The sequence below is a fragment of the Tinamus guttatus genome, unplaced genomic scaffold, assembly GCF_059628265.1.
Source record: "Tinamus guttatus ecotype Peru unplaced genomic scaffold, ASM5962826v1 Tinamus_guttatus_pri_ptg000150l, whole genome shotgun sequence".
NCBI lineage: Eukaryota > Metazoa > Chordata > Aves > Tinamiformes > Tinamidae > Tinamus > Tinamus guttatus.
In genome coordinates this window covers 315,366-335,095 of record NW_028288684.1, presented here as the reverse complement: position 1 = coordinate 335,095, position 19,730 = coordinate 315,366, and the positions used below count along the sequence as shown (strand labels likewise).

At 43.0% G+C, this 19,730-nt stretch overlaps 1 protein-coding gene across 1 annotated transcript in view; it reads left to right on the top strand.

Moving 5' to 3' along the window:
• Window positions 1–19,730, top strand: part of KPNA3 (karyopherin subunit alpha 3) — a 47,950-nt gene that overhangs the window by 6,839 nt on the left and 21,381 nt on the right. Inside the window, exon 2 of the mRNA XM_088522259.1 lies at window positions 10,968–11,012. Within this exon, the coding sequence (XP_088378385.1) occupies window positions 10,968–11,012 (45 nt within the window). The remainder of the gene's footprint in view (window positions 1–10,967; window positions 11,013–19,730) is intronic.

The following is a 19,730-nucleotide window of genomic DNA, read 5'->3' as shown; positions in this document are numbered from 1 at the left end:
GCAGCTTCTTGGCATCAGGGTCTCCTGTTCCTTTTCATGCACACAAACAAATGATAGATGCAAAGTCAATGTTAGTGATTTTTCTGCAGCAAAAGCGTGGCTTGCATCCAGCTATGGAAGGTTTTCCACTTCAGGACAGTACTTTCTCCTGGAAAGAGAGTCCTGCTGTAACTCCTGTGGATGACCTGTGCTCTTGAGGTATTCAAAGCATAGACTGGTAATGGATTTGTAACATGGAACAAACAGCAGTGAAGAAGAACCGTCCAGATGAAGATGTGTTTCAAAAGCCCTGACACAGAGCGAATATCTGGGAGGGACACGGCTTGCCCTGCCTCCCTGTTCACACATCTCGCCTGCAGCAGAGACTAAGTGTAACCAAAATGGGTTTTAAGGTGGGAACCTCTAGCTGTAAGGTTTGAAGAAGGTGTTATACTGTTCCTGTCCATCAAAATCAGGCCCTGTAGCAGCTCCTTGGGGGATTGTCACTGATGGATACCTACACTGAGATTTGGAGATAACGATATCCATAAACTTCAAGTGACAGAACGAGGCTCAAGTGTCACCCTGCCTTTTCAGTATCATGCAACCCAGATGTCAGGTTGTAATACTTATATCCAAAAAGGCTGCTTGGGACATTTTTAAAAGATTATGGAAAGCTGCTTCATGTGTTTTCTAGTTCCTAGGGCTCCACCTTCTCCCTGGTTTGGCAGCTGGGTTCGCTGTTTCCTTTTGCCTCATCAGCAGAATCATCTCTTCATAGATTTCAGTGGGAGACTAGCACATTTAATGTCTTTTTCCCTGTTGATGAGACACTTCAAAAAGGGGGAAAAATCATTTGGGCCTTGTTATATTATACCATGTATGCAAGTTGTGATTATTTTTTTTCCCATTTTATAGGTGGGAATAAAGACTGCTAAGGTTAAAACATAGTTTGTGTAAGTAAATATCTGGCTAGTATTTCGCCTACTATGTTTTCTTTCTATAAGAGAGATTCCTCTTGCTAGCTTGAGTCAATGAGGCTTGCATATTTGGGGGAGTGGAAAAGGAACTTATAAATTCACTGAATGGGTTAAAGGAATCCGGTGAGTCCCAGCAAGGTGTCTGTCACCTTCCAGCTTAGATGATGTGTTGTCTTTTTTTGTTTCTGGGGTGCAGAGCTGTTTTTGTTTTTAACTAGCTATAAATATTTGGCAGCCTTACAAATGTCTTATCTGACACTGAAGCCTTGTCTGACACGGAAGCCTGTTAGGCCTTTCTGACTTGAAACGTCACTTTGTAATTTGAGTATTGAATGTGGTTGTGTATGGTTTTGTAAAAGCTTTTACATTTGAAAAAGAATTTATGTGGATTTAAAAACAAATTTTAGTCTGGTAGTTACATGTAGATACTGTTGAGCAGACATTTTAGTTTTGTGCTCTTTTTTCTGTTTTGTGTTTAGTACACAAATCAGAACAGTATTTTGTTTGCACAGCAAGGCATTAACACTGGTGCCTTTGGTTTCTGAAAACATTGGTCGAGAAAATTGAACCTTTATCTCTGAACTGGACTCTTTGGACTAGAGGAGAGGCGAGAGGCTCCTGTTGCTTGGTAATGGCAGTTGGCTGTTCTTGGCCAAACAGGTCTGCGTCCCCCTCCTGGCGAGGGCCTGGGAGAGATGCTCAGCGCTGCTCAGGAGAGCGCAGAGGTGATGCGTGACTTGGGAGGAATCAAGGAATCCTTTAGATACTCTTCCCATTCTCCTTCAAGCACAGCTGGGGTAGGCTTAGGTTATGGGGACGCTAAAGCATCAACTGCGCTCTTCTGGCTACGTGGAAAAGTGCAAATATCTCTCTAGTGCTAACACGTGTGAATAGAAATTTCTTCACTGGCAAAAGCAGATTAAAAAAAAAGATTTTACTTAAAATACCGTCAATTTTTCAAATCCTTATATGTTAGAAAGCCTTACTCTTCTTAAAAAACAAAACAAACAAACAATTTACCAGTGCTTCCTATTCACACTTCTCTTGGTCACCCATTTTTCTTGGTTCCTTACAGTGCTTAGAAGAGGCAGAGCTAGCAACATCATAAAACCCAGGAAAGAAGGGGCAACTCCTCAGAACTAAACTTGATCCTCTATGCAGAGGCTTGCTGCAGGCCTCCTGAAGGTCAGCAGTAGCTCTGGAGCAGTGGTCTCAATGCCAGCTCCACAGTTCAGCTCTTCAAGGTGAGCTATTTGCAGGCTGCTGCTTGTCACTATGCGATGGCAGTGCCTCCCGCGCCGCCGCTCTTTGGGGCACCCCTTGGGCACGTCCTAGTCGTGTTAGGACTGCGAGACAGAGCTTGTGCTCGGAATGACGTGGTGATCCACGTGCCCTGTGGCAGGGAGAGGCTTTGTTCACGGCGCAGCGAGGAGCTCGTGTTGGAAATTTCGTTTCGAAGCGAGGTGGAGCCCGCGTGGCTGCACTGTGGTCTTTGCTCCGATGTCAGGGACAGTGGGAGGGAGTAACAGTGTTAAGATCTGCTTCTGCCTGGAGACACTGTAAAAGTTTTCCCCTCATATATTGTCCTTGATTCATACAGCAGCAATAACTGGAAATCTCCTAGGTTCAGTCTCTCTTCCCTCTGTGGAGTTTTCATGTTGAACAGCTAATTCCAGCTCTTCTTTTACTCTGTATTAAAACAGCAGATAAAATGTTGATGGTATTGTGGACCACTTTGTGACTTATTTGTGTTGAATACAGCCAGTTGAATTGCCTTGGGTCCTGACTCCTTTGGGGGGGTCAATATATCTGTACTTGTAAAGGGGGGAGGTAGTATCTGAAAATGAAACCTGGAGCGTTCCCATCTCACTGCTTTGCCAGTAGCTTGGTATGCAAGTTGAACAAATGCAGAGAGGGAATCGGAACCTTGTAAATACGCTGACAGAAGAGCTTGCAAGAAATGAGCCTGGCATTTGCTTTCCTGCCAAGATATCTTGAAGCAGTAGAAACAGATACAGTGGTTGGGCAGCTCTGTCTGCTTCCATGCACTTCTGGGTGAGTCAACAGCATGAACAGCAGCAGAAAAGGCACTGGGGGCTTGTGGCTTTCCCTATTGCCATGTGCGTCTGGCTTAGGTGAGTCATTATCCATCACTAAGAGAGGCACTGGCTATCTGATAAATCCAGTTTGTTGAGATTAGCCAAGTGCAGGTACCCGAATTATCCTACCACAGACTGGCTAAGATAAAGCAACCAGTATTCATCTTGGAGGCCCCAAACGGGGGACCTTGAAATAATAAATAAGGCAGGGGGGAGAATGGGATAGTATCCCCAACTTAAACACCACCTCCTCTTGAGACCTTTATTAGTCATTATTAAGAGTCTCAGACAGATTATGGCATAAAATATGATAGTATAAATACAGTATTCTGTTCCTAATGCATCTAGTACTGCATTAAAGGTTACTATCTGAGGAGAAATTTTATACACTTAAGGTTATGCAGTGCTCAGAGAATCCAAACCCAGTTGCCCAGTTGTAGTATTTTCTGGGAAATAATAGAAAGCTTCCTCAGAAAAAAAGAACAAATACCTTTCAGGTCAAGCAGTTTATTTGGTAATAAGAAGGAGTAAAGCTTGCAGAGTGTTGGGTCCGGGTATAGCCACGATGTTGGTGCACTTGCTTTAGTAGATCTGTTGCTTGTATTCTGGGCTCTGTGCCCCTTCCCGGTGTTTCTAACTGCCTGAGTCACCCTAATTTGACATGGAACTATGATAACAAAGCCAGAGATTAATCTGTAATACCTAGTAACTGTCTCAGGATTAGCTGTGATGCCGTCTCAGGATTTTCAGTAAATATGTTGACTTATGTACAGTTCTTGAAGTGAGGCGTCTGCACTTTGAAAAAGCAAATAGGTGGAACATCACTTTCTTTGTCCACTTTCTTTTTTTCATTTTGGCTGAAGCCAGCTGTGCCAGAACAAGTAAAACGGTATTGTTTGCCTAAGCCTTAACTTTGGGCATGCTGACAAATCCTCTGCCTATGCAAATAAGGTTTGTTTAACTTTTAGTGCTAACCAGAGTTAGGCAGCTGCCAGCTTTCTTCATCTCACTAGTGTATATAAACAAGCGCTTGTTTGTTTTTTAACTTTTTTAAAATTGTCTTTTGCTAAAAGCAGCCCAGCTCATGAGGCTTCTGCATTTTCATAGGAGTATTTCATGCTTGCTAAGAGGTGTCAGGATAAGGATAAGGTCTAGTAAAAAGATTTCAGGGGAAGAAGTGTTTACTTCATCAGTGGAAGTATCTTCTTTTCTCACTGTATTGCATCTTACACCTACAACAAAGTTATTTTGAGCTGTCCTCTAGGATATGTGTAACTGCAAGGGAAATGTATGAGTTAAGTCTAGTGCTATAGGTGCTATAAGAGCAGGGCCAATTATTTGTTCCACTTTGGCAGGTGGAAATAGATGGAAATTGCCTTCCAAATGCCAAGCTCTTCTCATGCCCCATGTGCTCAACAGAGCCACCTCACTGTCCTAGCTCCCTATGGAGAGCAGCAGCTTCCTGGGCTGTGGATGAGAGCTCAGTCACCTGCAGGTGGGCAGCACGGGTATGTTGGCTGCTTGAAAACATCTCTTTTCTGCCCCTCTATCTCCGGTGTCTTCTGAACTTGCTGTTTTTGCAGGGGAACTGGTGTAATTATATTATTTAAAGATGAAATTCCTCAGGAATCCCGTGTAATGAGGAGGCCGCTGCAGGTGAGCACCGCGCTGAGCTGCGCATCGCGTTGCTGCAGCGGAAACGTCACTGGCTGGAATGCAGCCACCAAGCAGTGGCGTTCAGCTTTGATTTGCACTTTGTCACAGTTGGTATAACTAGAAACAGTTAAAATTCATGCTGTTCGAGGCATTATTTTATCTACAGAATATGCGTCGTTAATCACCTTGTATATGAAACTCCATTTTTAATTTCAATTAAAAAAAGTATTTATGTAACAAAGAGAATGCAGGGCATTTAACTTCTCACTAATTTTATCTGTCACACATTTAAGATAGCTTAGTTTTCTTTAATTTGTACTGTATCTGGGACAGAAGCAATCTTAACAAGCATCCAGATTTTCTAGTCTCTGAAAGTGACATATTTAAGGGATTTTAAAGTGCATATGATCAATTAAAAAGAATTTAAGAATAGGAAGTAGAACTTCAAAATAAACAGAACCAATCCCTTAAGTGGTTTATTTCAGTGATGGGTGGGAACTAACTTGCATAACTGCTAACAGCTCTTGTGGTCATGTATAACTTCATAGGGATGTTAAAAAAAAAAAAAAAAATTACAGGAAAAGCACACTACATTATGTAGCTCCAGAGGGTTTTGGAAGATGTATTTACTTGTTCCTGTCCATTAGAATGACATATCTGATCGATTTTTCAATTCTTTGAAAGATTTTATATATATATATATATATACACACACACATATATATATATACATACACAGATATATATATATAAATGTATATATGAGCGAGGGGGTCTTAAATTTTTTTATCACTTAAAGACACTTTTCAAAATTTGTTGGTGGTAAGCTGACAAACCAGAAATCTACAGGGCTTTCTTAGCCCCTATTTCTTGATACGGAAGAGTTATGCACAGTTCTGACCTTTGTCATATACCAACTATCAACTGAAAAATTTCGGAGAAGCTTCCTTTCTTGATAGGCAGCTCCACATTCCAGCTTCGAGTTTCCTGGCAGTTTCCTGTTGGAGGGGAGAGACCAGAGTTCAAACACTGGTCTAGTGAGGGCAGCCCTGTTCTTCGTGGCTTCTGCCCCTTAACTGCACCAAAGGCAGGTTTATGGGGACTGTAGCAGTCTTTGAAGCCTTCTAGTGGACACTGACTTGAAGTTTGCTTTATCCCGAAGGTCTAATATCCATTCATATATATATATAAAAATATATAAAAATATATATTATGTATATATAAAATATATATATGTATGTATAAATGTATAATATGTATATTTATACTTAATATATATAGTTTTTTGTCACCACAACATTTTTACTTGCTAAGTATTGGCATGAAATAGGGTTGCGGAGTTTATGTCTGACTCTGCAGCTGTTCTGACATTGCAAGGATGAAGCAGCCTAATATTTTTCAACAGTACAACCCCCAGCTATAGAATATTAAAATGCAATTAATGCATGTATTCTCCCAGCCTTTAGCACGAAAGTCCTAATGCATACAGTGATGTGGTGGATTTTTTTTTTCAATTGATGTTTAAAATTAGTTTCAGTTTTGGTACTGATGGAACTAGAGATTACTTTTCTTTTATGTGGAAGATGTTAGGGAGAGATCTGTGGTGTGTAACGTTTGGCATTTGGCTTTGGAAGAGTGGTCAGAAATCCAGAGTAGAAAAGGGAACATTATTTTAGCTAACAGCATCTAGTAGATCTTTTTATTTTTCTGGCTTATTTTGTAAAATAAAATGGCAAGAAACTTCAGACTAGAAATATAGCTAAACATCTACTTCTGACTTTTGTTACAAGACTTTCACTTTGTGTTGCTGTGGTTATGTCAGCCTGTAAAACACACAGGAAACTAACGGTCCTTCCCAAGTGGTGCCCTGGAAGAAGAAATCTCGTGTTACAAAAGCCTTGTGAACCGATCTGGGCCTTGGGTCTTGTGCAGGAATTAACTTGTGCTGTTGTAGTGCCCCTTGGTAACCAGTGTGTGTTCGCGTTCCTTAGTAAAGGTTGGCTGGCAGTTTGCTCCATTCCCACCTTTCTGTGCCGTGGGTAGGATGCCCTCATAACCCGGTGGTTAGGGCAGTTGAGGGTCTGCTCTCACCATTTGCTGACTTACAGAATTGAGCCTGTGCTGGATGGGTGGGGGTTTTGTTTGTTTGTTTTGTCAAACATTTGAGGTTTGTGTTGGTGTAGCTTTGGCGGTATGCACCACTTCAGTGTGACATGTCATTTAAACACATAAGGCTGAGAAATGACTGAAATTCCATCTGTCAGCAGTGTCTTGCTAGCCTTCAAGCAATACTGCAGCTAGATCTTACCAGATGGGTGTCCTTCCAGCCTGAAAGCTAGTGGTGAGTCCATGGGGTTGGCTTTATGGGGTAGTTTTCTCTCCCTGCTTTTGGTAGCTGGGGAAAATGCTCACCATGCTGCTGCAGTGTGTACATCTCTGGCAAATGTACACTTCAGCCCTAGGTGCTGTGGCTTGCAGACAGTGTAAGTGTAAAGGAGTATGGTATTCTGCCTTCACAGGTAGTGTTTTCTTAAAGGGAGGGTCACAGTAGTACTTAAGACAGCTTTTATGTGCTTTTGGATTATGATGTGATTTGTTCTGGGGATGGTGCAAGATGCTGATAACCTGTTGTATTTCTAAAATGATTCATCAGAAGCACGAGCTTTGAATAGCTGCCTTAATTTTTGTCCTGACTTGCTTATCCTTATAGCTGATTCACTCAAATCTGGTTTTAGGGAATTGAGGGGAAAAAAAAAAAAGGGCGGTCTTTGCAAAAGGAAAAGATACAAATAGAAATGATGCCTATCAACGTGTCAGTTTTAAGATAAAGCTTATAAAAGCGCACCTGGAGAGTAGGTATAGTCCAGTATAGCACGTGATGCTGTATGTGTATCAGCATATCCTGTGGTCAGATGAGAATCCAAGTATGTTGTTGGTCTCAATAATGTGGCCTCTTAAGGCAAGGGTGGCCAAACTTTTGAAATTCAGTGGTGTGTTACACAGCAGTCTACTTATGAGCTGGTAATACTGTAATGAAAGAGGAGAAAACTGGGAAAATGCCTAGAGAACCCCCAAATTAAGTAACAGGCATAAAACTAAAAACTATGAGGATGACTGACTGGAACAGGCTGCCCAGATTGGTGGTGGAGTCTCCATCCTTGTAGATATTCAGAAGGTGCCTGGACACAGTCCTGTGCAACCTGCTTGAGCGGGGGCGTTTGTGTAGATATCTACAAAGGTCCCTTGTGGAATTGCGGAACAGCCGAGTCTGGAGGTCAGACCAGTGCCAAGTGTCTGTCTATGTATTTTCTCTGCAGAGTCTGCAATTGCAAGAGCTGACAGGTATGAGACGGAAAACCCGGCCATAAATATATCAATATATAGTGGTTATCTGAGATGGTGGGGAATGGGAAAGAGAACACTTGCAGCATCAGGTTAGACATCATCATCATATTGGAGTACGTTGGCAGAGAGCGCGGCTGGGGCCGACTGCACAGCCAAGTTCAGCCACTCTGGGAATTTCCTGTTCCAAATGTGTGTAGGAAGCCCACAGCCCAGTACTGATTCCTAGATGAACCTGGTGACCTAAAGTCAAGCTTAAGATGTTGTGCTGGCAGGAAACTCAGGCCTTAGGCAGCTCCATGGGGACTAGGTACCTGAACCCCATACTGTAGCAACGAGTGTGTCATCACCTGCCGCTGAGCTGCTTGGTATCGGCTTCCTTGCTCTGAAGGGAGAAGCAGCCCTGAATTTACTCACAAGTACTGGCCTCTTCTGACATGTGTAGGTTAAGCAAGGACTTCCAGCTTCCTTATGAGGAAAAGGCTGGAGGTTCTTGCAAGTTGAACGTAAAACCGTAATAGGATAGTCAAATACTTGAAAAGCTTAAAAATAGTAAATATAAAAGCTAAAAAATCTAGTAGTAAAAATACAGAGACAGAAGTGTAACAGGATAGAGTCAGTGGGGCTAAAATTGTGGAAACTTGAAGATAAAACCCTAACTGAAAAATGAAGTGGATTATCAGCTTTTAGAAGGAAGCTTGGAGTCGTCTTCCCAGTAGAGCCTTTATGGCAGGATAGCTCTGAGTACCTGTCTTCAGTCAAAGTATTGTTCGAAGATGTTTTAGAGTAAATGGATAAAATGAATAGTAGTGCGTTGTCTGGGATTGTGCCACATTATTTTTTTCTAAAAATAAGAAACATTAAACTGCCAAACTGCTCAGTGCAACACAGAGTCTCTCTGAAATCTTCTTCACCTCCAGAAGAGCGGTAGGTCGCAAGGGTTACACAACACAAGGGCTGTGTTCTAAAAAGCTTCACATCTAGCCTGATTTTTCTGCTCAGGAGCAAATATTATAAGGAATTAATTCACATAGATAAAAGATGTAGCATCAAATTGTAAGTAGAAAGCAAATGAAAGTTAAATAATGGCTTACATCTGGGCTTTCATGACCTGATATCTGTGTACTTGATTTTGAGGTGGGGAATGCTAAAGTGCATAAGCCAATTGATATATCGTGTGATGGGGTCCCCTTTTAGTTTTGAAATAAATGAGAATAAAAGCTCAAATTTTGTGGGGAAATGACTTATTAGTAGGGACTTCCTAAAGAATGTGTCTAGCACAGAATGATAAAGGAGATTTTATAGTAGATATCTAACACAGTCTTGTCCGGTAGCATTTTTCCTTTGGAGGATGGAGTTATGGGGAGAAGCACTGGAAAAAGCTTTGAGGAAACTTATTGCCCTTAAGTTTGACTCGGTAATTAAAATAATTCAAATATAAAATTCTCTCTTATGCGTAGAAACTTGAATGACTGGTCTGGCTAGTTACATGCAATGATTTTTCATGTTCTTAGCTTGTCTGTTCCCTGCCGACTTCGGTGTCCTCCCCTGGCCGTCGAGTCCCGGCACACGGAGCCTTGGCAGCCGCGCACGGGTGGTCACAACAGTCAAATAGCTCAGCGAAACAGTGAGGAGAAAAGCGGTGTCTGGTAGCTCTGAGGCTGTTGTGCTGCCCGTGTCCTCTTGCTATAAGGAGGCCTTGCTTGGTTTAAGGCAGCCACAAAGTCAGAGTCATATCTGCTGCTTAAATGACTTGTGTTCCTGCCCGGTGCGTGATTATCCAAACCCTCCTTACCCCTAGGCCAGCCTTGGGTAAGTTAATGGATATTGTGATGCAGAATGGTGAGAGAAACATGAAGTTCAGTTAATCTCCAGAGCTCTGGGTCCTGTGTAGTTGCATGGTGTGAACCCCCTCACTCCTTTAGCAGTGTTTGAGCTCCGGTGTGCTCAGCGTTTCCTTGGGTGGCTGCAGGGAAGCACTGCTGTTCTCTGCTCCCCGCTAGTTCGTGCTGACAGTTTGGGGCTTAGCTGCATTATTTGCTGTAACTCGAAAGGAGGGACATAGCAGCAGAGAAGGTCAGCAGCAAGGATAGGACACGGGAAGTAATGTCCTATTACAGGCACTAATTTTAGTTAGTGGGGATGATCTTTCTAGGTTGCCAGCGGTCATCCAGTCTGATTTTCCTCTGGATCACATTCTGGTGGTGCTTGTCTCTTCCACTGATTGTAAAATGAACCTAGGGAGATTGCCTTCACCAGACCAAGATTATTCTTTCTGAATCTTGGGATCTCTTTTGGCTAGGAAGAATAAGAACATGCTGTGTTTGGGGTGCCCGATTATTTTTAAGGGGTTGAGAAACATGGGCCGGTTTTCCGTTACTGTGGTGAGGTCTCGAGTTGATTCAGTGCCACAGGACTTCGTTATTTCTTTCTGCCCATAAGCGTAGTCTGCCTTGTTTGCATTTAGCTCAGTCATCTCTGTCGTTTATTACAGGCCAAATATTGAAACAGGCTGCATGTTTGGGTTGTGAATGTGGTCATAGGCAAATAGGAGAGTGTCTAAGCCTGTATTTACGGCTTCCTTTGGTGTGCACATATGAACGCCTGGAAAGTCATTCCAGTGAAACTCAGGAGGGAAGTAAATGTTTTCTGCCTTTGGGACACTTATTGTGGTTGAGGTTTATTTAAAAAAAAAAAAAAAGAAAAAAAAACTTTCTGTAAGGTGTACAAATTGGAGGGAAAAAAAAGCCTCCTTGTGTATCTTGCTAGGAAAGACTGAGTTCAGAATCATTCATGTGCTGTTTTCCATATCTTATGATTAATAAATGCCCTTCAACTTAGGTGTCGGCTTCAAAACAGTATACTTTGCTCTTTACAGTTTATAAGTTTGTGTATTTTTTTTCTTTTACAGACTATGAGAAGACACAGAAATGAAGTTACAATTGAATTGCGGAAGGTAAGTGAATCTGCTTTTGTTAATCAGCTCTTCCTTGTTAAAACCCTCTGATGTCCTTGCTAAATCTTTTGCTGTAAGCTTTGCTTTACGACCCCAAATCTGTGTGGAAAAGACTGTAAATTTGCAAACCATGCATTGTAGATTTTAAAGTTTTATTCTGCAACGCTTTCAGCTCAGTAACAGAACAGTATTGCACAGTTTCAGTGTATGACTATGAAAATAAACCAGATCAGTTCCAGTGCCAAGTCTCCTGTTGCTAATGTGACACTGTCAACTGTCTGAATGTTTTTAAGTCTGTGAATGGGGAAAGGAAGAGTTCTCACATCAGAAGGGTTGTGGCTTCTTGCAGGTTGTTTTCTGGAAGTTGTTACAGCTTCTGCTCTGTAGAAAGAGTTACTTTTAGGGTCAGATTCAGTTTTTATTAAAGGAATGCCAATATAGCTGGGAAGATCATGACCATGAGAGGTGATCTGATTCAGTGCTTCAGAAAAAGGGTTTGTTACAGCTTGTCGTTCGTACGCCTGTTCTTAGCTTCCAGCAGCCTTTCTAGCCACCCTAGGGGCTTGCTGCTAGAAGACATTTCCCAGAAGCTAAACTCCTCTTGGGCTGTTGTGTAAAGAGAGGGTAAACTCTTCTCTGACTCTAGCTACCTACAATATGTTTAAGGCTGTTACTGTCCCTTTTAGTTTTTGATTGTTGAAACAACTTCAGCTCTTTACCATTTTCTTGAAGATTCTGTTTTCTAGTTCTGATGTTTCTGTGCATTTTCATAAAAATGCAGTGCCCAGACAGAATGTTGTCATCTGCTGAGGCTTAGATGGTACTGAGCACAGTGGAAGACACAATTCTTAAGGCACTATTGCTATTTATATTGAGTGTATTGTTGACTTGTATCGTGTGTGATCCATTGTGTCCTTAGGATGCTGCCTACAGTACTGCAGAACAGGGGTAGTTGTTACCTTTTGCTATTTGCATAATTACCTAAATGCAGAAGTGTTAAACACATTTTTTCCTTGTCTTTGGAGTTGCATTTGCTTTTTCCACACTGTTTCTTTACTTGAATTCTAGTTCTGTTTCCTAGTATGCTTTCCCAGCTTGATGTCACTTTATAATTCCATCAGTTCATTAATGAAAGTATTAGAATATGGAGTTTGAATATTTGGGATCCAGGCAAAGCCTCTCTGGGTTCCCATTGGATACCTCCCTTCAGTTTGCTGGTTGAATCACTGATGATCGCTCTGAGTAGCCCTTTCTCAGGAGTGCAAACCTTTCCAGTTTGATCTAGATTTGAGGTTTGTGTTGCTTCTAAATCAAGAAAGAAGTCAAAAGCCTTGCTAAAATCAAGGTGAAAAGTTTACAGGTAGAAGTAGTGCTGGCAGAAATTAGATTGACATGTTCTGGAGAAATCTTGTCCACCTTCATCACCTGATTGTGTAGAAGGTAACAAAAAGCTTATGCTAGCATTTTCCTGGGTTTCTTCCACTTGTGGTTGTTTTTTTTTTTTTTTTTTAGAGGCTGCTTTTGCCTTTTTCTGTCCTTCTAGAACATCACCTGTCTTTTATTGCGTGATCTGTAGCTTCTGAGATTTGTCATGGGAGTGTAAAGATTAATTGAAGAAATTTTATCAGACGCAGATGACTGAAAAAAGTCTTTAAGTACTTACATGAGCATCATGCATCATCCCAAAATTGCTTAATGCTTTTATATTTTACCAATGAAAGGAACTAGGTGAATGTATCTGGAAGAAGTATTGTGTAGTTTAGTTTGACTTTGGTTCCATCAAGGAAGATGAGAGATGGCAAAAATATGGGGAAAGCTATTTTTACATACAGTGAAAGGTACAAAGTGAAAAAGAAACTAGCAACTCTTTGCTAAAACTAGAATTGGGTAATAAATTTATCTTAATTATAGCTCAACTGTAATTCAAGTTTATGCTGATATCCTGGAGATGCTGCCTTTTAAGAAGTGCTGTGTTGGCCCGACATAAAACTTGCTACACAACTGTGCTTTCCCAGCACGTGGGTCGACCCGTGGCTGCTAACACTGCGGTGTGGCTGAGCGAGTCTTCATGTGAGCAGTTAAACTGGAGACAGGGTGTCAGTGCTCAAGTTCAATCTTTGGAGAGACTTTTGTAATGGCAATGTCTTTAATTTAGTGTTTAGAAGTGGCTTTTATACCAGCCAACCATTCCAAGGCCATTTTGTTACAGAAGCGGGGTGGGGAACAAGAAGCTTGGGACGAGGCAATGGATCCTTTTGTGTGGAAAGGCTCTTGTACATGCCTGTAACAGGGGTGGATATATGAACTGCTAGTCACTTTTCACTAAAATCTGCACTATACATGAGTTGTGCGAGTGCTGGGTGTAGGTCAGATTGTAAATGAAGAGTAAGCAGCAGCTGCAGATCCCCTCAATGCAGGAATTTGGGTTCCAACGAGGTATTTCCAGAGCACCTTCCACTACAGGCACCAGAAGAAATCCGCTTGGCTAAGAGATGTGCTCTGTGCTTGAGCTGTTGCTTTGCAGCAACAGCTGCTCGTGGGCAGCTGGTTCACGTGGCACATGCAAGGCTACCACTTCAGGTACAGAACTGGCACTGAAATGCAAAGGAATATGTTTGATTAAGCTCCATCAGTGGAGATGATAAGATGCGGGTATCACCATTGCTTCAGTTTTCATCTTTACAGCTAACATTGTACCCCTAGCACGAGTATGCCGAATTTGGGAAAAGTGCCAGAATGCCCTTTTGATAATCCATTAGATTCTCCAAAACAAAGGGGTGTCTTTTCATACTCCCTGCTATCCAGATGCTGCCCGTACAGCTGGCTTTTGAAGGAAACACACAAATCAAGAGCATATTCTTGATCAGTGTGATTGAAGGGCTACATAGTCATGGGTTTGTCTTTTGAATGTTCTTGTGCATAAATATTAAATGAATGTATCTGATGAAGCTATTTGCTTACATCTCTTCTGTAAAATGGAATAAATAAAAAAAACCTCACAGCTTTGAACAGTAATAAACAATTTCTGCATGCATTAGTGTGGGATGCTCATTTCCGTGAGATACAGACATCAAGGTGTGTTTGCAGTGCATTCTGTATTTTGGGTATGTATTAATTCCATTTGCTGCCTCTGTACCCCGCTGCACTTCAGAGAGAAAAAACAACTTTTTTTTTTTTTTTGTTTAAATTCAGTGCCTTGTATTTGTGTAGGAGTTGAGCAAACAGGGCCATCTCTGCCACGTGGGTCAGGTTTGCCTGGCCCAGCTACAGGCTGGGGCTGTGAGCTGCTTGGCTTTTCTCCTAGCACTGAGGTGCCCCTTTCTTTATTCTCTGCTGGCCTGCCTTCGTTTTACCTCTGCTGGGGCTGAGGAGGCTTCTGCATTTCTGGAGAGAAAGGTTGTGTCTCTGCCTACGCTGCTCGCGTGGCACCGGCCCCAAGAGCCTTTGCAGAGGAGGCGGCTGCTGTTCCTTGGCGCTGCTGATGAGAAGGGGTGCAAGACACCCGCCCTTTAACCTTCACAGGATCCTGCTGCAGCTTTCTAAAGAATTCGGAATGCTTTACTTGGCACTGCTTCTTTCAACACCCCAGAAATTACAGACATTTTTCATTTTTTAATCCTTCTATGCCCAAAAAAAAACAAAAAAGGAATTGAGCCCTCCACCAGTCGAGTTTGTAAATTTATCCTTTACCTCTGTTATCGTGAGAGATCTTCCAGCCCAAGCACTGTGCTTTCTATCAGGACACGGCACAGGGCCTGCGTGTGCTCCCTGTTCCTGAGGCAAGATGGCTCTTGGCCAGATAAGTATAAAGATAAAGTACTGGCTGCTTCAGGGTCAGTGTTACAGGGTCTTTGAGTTACATGCCAGCCTTCAAAAGAAGCCTTAAATACAAAGCTCAGCAGAGCCACAGAGTGCTGTCCTGCTTTCAGCCTTGCTGAGACATACCTGGATTTGTTTTTTTTTTAAGGATTCCCTTAAGTGTTTATTTTTGGCTTTCTTAGCAAACTTGGCTCCCTCTGAGAGCCCAGAATGGGATTATGAAACCTCTAATTGTTAATTAAGTTTAACGCAAGGCAAAGCAATTATTTGTCCAATGAGTAATGAATTAAGGAGCTGTGGATTTTGCTCCTTGGTTCTCTGGCACAGGAGATGTAGTCTTGAAGAAAAAGAGTCTATCAGGTGGGAGATGTGGCGCGGAGAGGAGAGAGAATCCAAGTCTTCAGGTGTTGCATAGTAAAACCTGCTTCAGTTCCGTGTCCTCTCGGCTCCATGTGAATATACTGTTTTCCCTTTACTGAGAGAATGCCATTCCACCAGACATATCTACCTTTAAAGAGAAAGCCAGACCTCAGAGGGAGACTTTAGCACTTAATGGTACATCCTGGACCCTGTGTTACGGGCTCCCCTTCTTGGAAACCAACTTGCATCTCCTGCCTCAAGGAAAGACTCTAGCTATAATCCTCAACCTGTTCATCTGAAAGTCCTGTTGTAAAGACCATGAGGAAACTTCATGCATTCCATTAAAGATAAATTCCTGGGAACCTGGGTGACCCCAGTTTAGTGAGAACAGGCCTTTGCCAAGATTGGGGTTGGTTATGGTTGATAATCTATAAAGATAAAGCTGTGCTTAATGCTCCGGGGAGATAAGTTGGTGTCTATGCAGCTACTAATGTTTAGTGAATGTCCTCCTTTTCCAGAAGGGAGGTGGTGGCACTGCTGCCTCTTGTCACAAAGGTGAGGTAGCAGGACTCTAGTGAGGAGGAGAAAAGGCGCCTTTCTCCTCCAAGCCCCCCATCTTTAGCTGGAGTCTTTCTAGCTCGGTGCAGACTCTGCAACAGACCTGAAATCTCTGGGATTGAGATGCAAGAGACCTAATTCCGTAAAGATTTGGGATACCCTTTGGTTGCCTGTGAATGGGCAGATGATGAGCTCAACTCGTGTCACCTTTCTGCAGTTTCCACGCCCTTACCGGGCTGTTGAACAGTAGGTGTTTTTGCTGTGCTGGTAGTTGCTTTATCTCTGGTAGGGAGCTGTCAAGTTGTAGACGTGTGGCTGCTGCTAGGGGTATGGTTTAAGGGCTCTTTATCATCTGGGGATCAAAGAAGACCATACGTGACCTCCTGAAAAGGCAGCTTGTTATAAATGGTCATTTCAAAGATTTTTGCTGCAGTTTTTTGGAAGAAAAGGAGAAAGGAGAGAAGCTAAATTCTGCTCCAGAGAAGGAAGGGCCAGCAAAAATGTCCAAGATGGGATCCTAGGATTAGTGCCTGACTTCATCCGCTGTTTGAAAGAGGCTTTCTGTCCAGTGCTTTCCTTGTTCTTTGTGTGAATTATGAATTCCAGGGCTGCAAAGTTGTTGACTTTCTTGCATCTGTACTTGTTGCTGACAGGGTTTTATCTGATATATTTGTCAATAGTGTCTGCTGAACTACTGATTCATCTCCTGGTCTTGCAGTCCTAAGATGGAGTCATTCAAACCAAAGGCCAGAAATGGCTTTTGGTGGCCAGAAAACATGCTGCTGTGCATGATTTCTATGTCGTTGTCTCCAAGCTTTTTTTTTGTTTTTCAGTTGTCCTGCTCGTAAATGTCTAGATGCTAACGAGTTACGAGGGTGTCAGTAAAGCCCTCTAATAGCCCTTTCCTGACCATTAAGGTAACTGAATCTTTCCCCAGGCTCATATCCAAGAACTGTTAATAGAAATCTGCTTAAGCTGGATAGTCCACGTAAGAAAACTTTTCATTAAGAGGATATTCAAAGGTGTTTTCAGCACATTCCTTTACGGCAATGAGATTGGAAGGGTAGGTGTTTATTTTCCTTCGTGGTAGTTGGTGGGAGCTGCTCTCTCCCCCAGAACAAAGCTGGAAATTAAGCAGAAGTGAAGCATGGAAAGTGAGCTCGTTCTGTCACAGTGGCAGCAGTTTGAAAGGGATATCCAGGGAATCTGGATGTAGCTGTTACTGGTTTGTCCCTTTGGTCTTTCCTAGACTCTGTGAGCAGAGGTAAGAGCCCCGCTAGTCACTCTTAATCTGTGATTAAGGCTCATGCTGGCTATTGCTCCAGTTTTTAGTGCAGAAGTATTTTTAAGTCCTCTCACTTATTTCCAGAGAATACAAACATAATATCTTCACTTTGGTACGAAAAGAGCTTCTCCCTATTACCAGCTGAGTTCCTCGATCTTTCCTTGACCTGGATAAATATTCAGTAGATGTGTTTGTTACCTGAGGGCAAGCATGTTTTGTTTTCCTTTTCTCTTTTGACCTTAAATCCTCTCAACATAGGCAGGTCAGAAGCATCACAGATTTTCCCCGTTTCAAATCCTGAAGAGCATATGTAAGTGGATATTTTTTAGCAGCCCTTCACAGATCCATTACTTTATCGCGTTGGTCCTGTGCTGTAGTTCTAAGCAGAATACAGCATGTAGCCTGATGGACACCCTCTTTGCCCGTGAGCCTGGTCCCTCTGTTAATCCTGTTGCTTTTCAAACCCGTTTGCATTGTTTTGAATCCCGTGGCCCCCATCCAAGCAGGCAATCAGGAAGCACCCGGCGTGTGCAGGATTCACACACTGACTGTTTGCAAGCCTGAACCTTGCTGTACGTGCCATGCATCATCTGCTGCAGGTTTAATTCTGTGAAGGTTTTGTGGGGTGTAGATCTCAGCTTCGCCAGGGTTAGGTCAGTCCATGACTGAGGACCTTCCCTTCTGGAGGAGGCTCTTCCTGAGGCTCTTCCGTGGCCAGGTCGCTGCTGCTCAGCTCTGCAGGCCGATGCCTCTCCGGCTGAAAGGTCTCGTTGGCATTGACATTGGCCATGTGCTGATTTGACCTCAATTTCACTGCAAGGATCTCTAGAAGAGGTTAGTGCTACAATTTAGGCAAAAAAAATAAAGCTTGTCATTATATGACAAAATGGAAGCACTTTAAGGTCACGCCAAGTTGCAAATCATGCTCTTCTACTTTCTGCAGGGCACTGATAAGTCAATGAAATCGCTGTGTGTAGAGCTCAGTGGTTTATCTGTTGGGAGCTGAATACTTTGCACATGGACAAGGCTATTTCAATCAGCATAAGAGTCATTTTTTTGGACTGGAGGGTTCTGTGACCACTTTGCCTTAGTAACAAATGCTAAGTAATCATAGCTTTGCTCGGTAAGTATTTATTAGCACTTCTTACTAGGAAGTGCTAATCCCTCTGCTCCAGCCCCTTCAGAAGCTCCTCTTGATCCTCTTCTGGGCACCTTTCTACCTTTGCAGCCCAACCATGTGCACGTGGTGAGGACTGGTAGGAAGATCCCTGCCAGCCTTGCCCTGGCCAGGGCCATTTTTCCAGGGGCCCCTTGTGACCAGCAGCCTCAAAACGTTGCCTGCATTCCCAAAAACGCTCACGTGAAGCTGTGCTCAGTTATGCCCTGTGAAGCTCAGTCCTCTACACACCTCATGAGGGCAGAATGGCTTTGCATGACAATATATGTCCTTGTTCCGCCTTATTTTGCTTAACGCTAACATGAGGAAATTTCCTCGTTGCAGAATTTTAGCCAGGATCCTGCCAGTGATCCTTTCTAACTTACGTTTTTTCCAGGGCCTTGCTGCCTTCTGCATCTTGGATTTGAGGTGGGCTTTGGCTTTTTGTAGTGCCAGGACAGGACCGCTCCAGAAGGCCCTTTGCCTCTTCAAGTCCATTGCCAAAAATTCTCAGAAATTGGTTTTTCTGAGGCAAAAACTATTGCACTGGGCCTGCTGGGCCTGCTGAAGCTCCTGTTACCACATTGCACAGGTGGAGCTGCCGCGGGCAGAGCCGGGGCTCCCAGCGGCCTCCCGAGGGATGTCTCCATTCCCGGTAGCTGCAGAGCTCTTACCTGGAGCTCGGCTTTAGCTTTCACCAGGTGACGTTTCTCAGGCTGCTCCTGCCCTTTGGAGTGTGTCTGTACCTAGGGGCTCCCAGGACTCTCCTCTAGCAAACGGTGCTTTCGTGGGCAGTGTTGTTGGTTGAGCTCCTCACCAAAGCACCCACGGCATCAATGCACCTATAGACAGTGCTTGAAGGAGACGCGGCTGGAGCTGCTCCTGCTTTTCTGTACCTGTTACATGCATTCACCACCCACTCAGCTCCTTCTGCCATTCTGGGAAGGTGCTGCTTCCTCGTCCACAGTGGGATTCTCGCTGTTTTCCAGCTGTATTCTCTGGATTTGCAGCTGGATTCCAGCTGTCACCATCCTGGTATTTCAGGACATTTGAGAGAGGATCTCAAGATACAGCCTGAGTTTTGCTTGCTGGAGTAACTGGTTACCACAGCCTTTATGTCCCTCTGTGGCAGAGGTGCAACCCCAGTGAACACTTAGAATAATCTCTTGGTTTCCATCCATCCGAAACCATGATTGATACAGTGTGATTTTCTTTCTGCATCCGAAAACCTCCTGTCCTTCCAAACTAGAGAATATGTGATGTGATTTTCGTAAGTACTTCATCTGTTTCTGGTGGGTTTTGGCATGGTTTGTTAGGAGAAATACTGAGCATGGAAGTAATGTGCATTAAATATAAATGCAGTCCACATATAAGTGAATGCTGACTATTCTTATATGTATAATGGTGTGGTTATCATTGCAAACGGATGGCATCTATTTAATGTCAGTGCAGTTGAGAAGGCTTTGGCCTTATTTTTCATTTTTATTTTATGATAGGAGCAAATGAAAAGCGACTTTAAATGACTCTTACATACCCACCT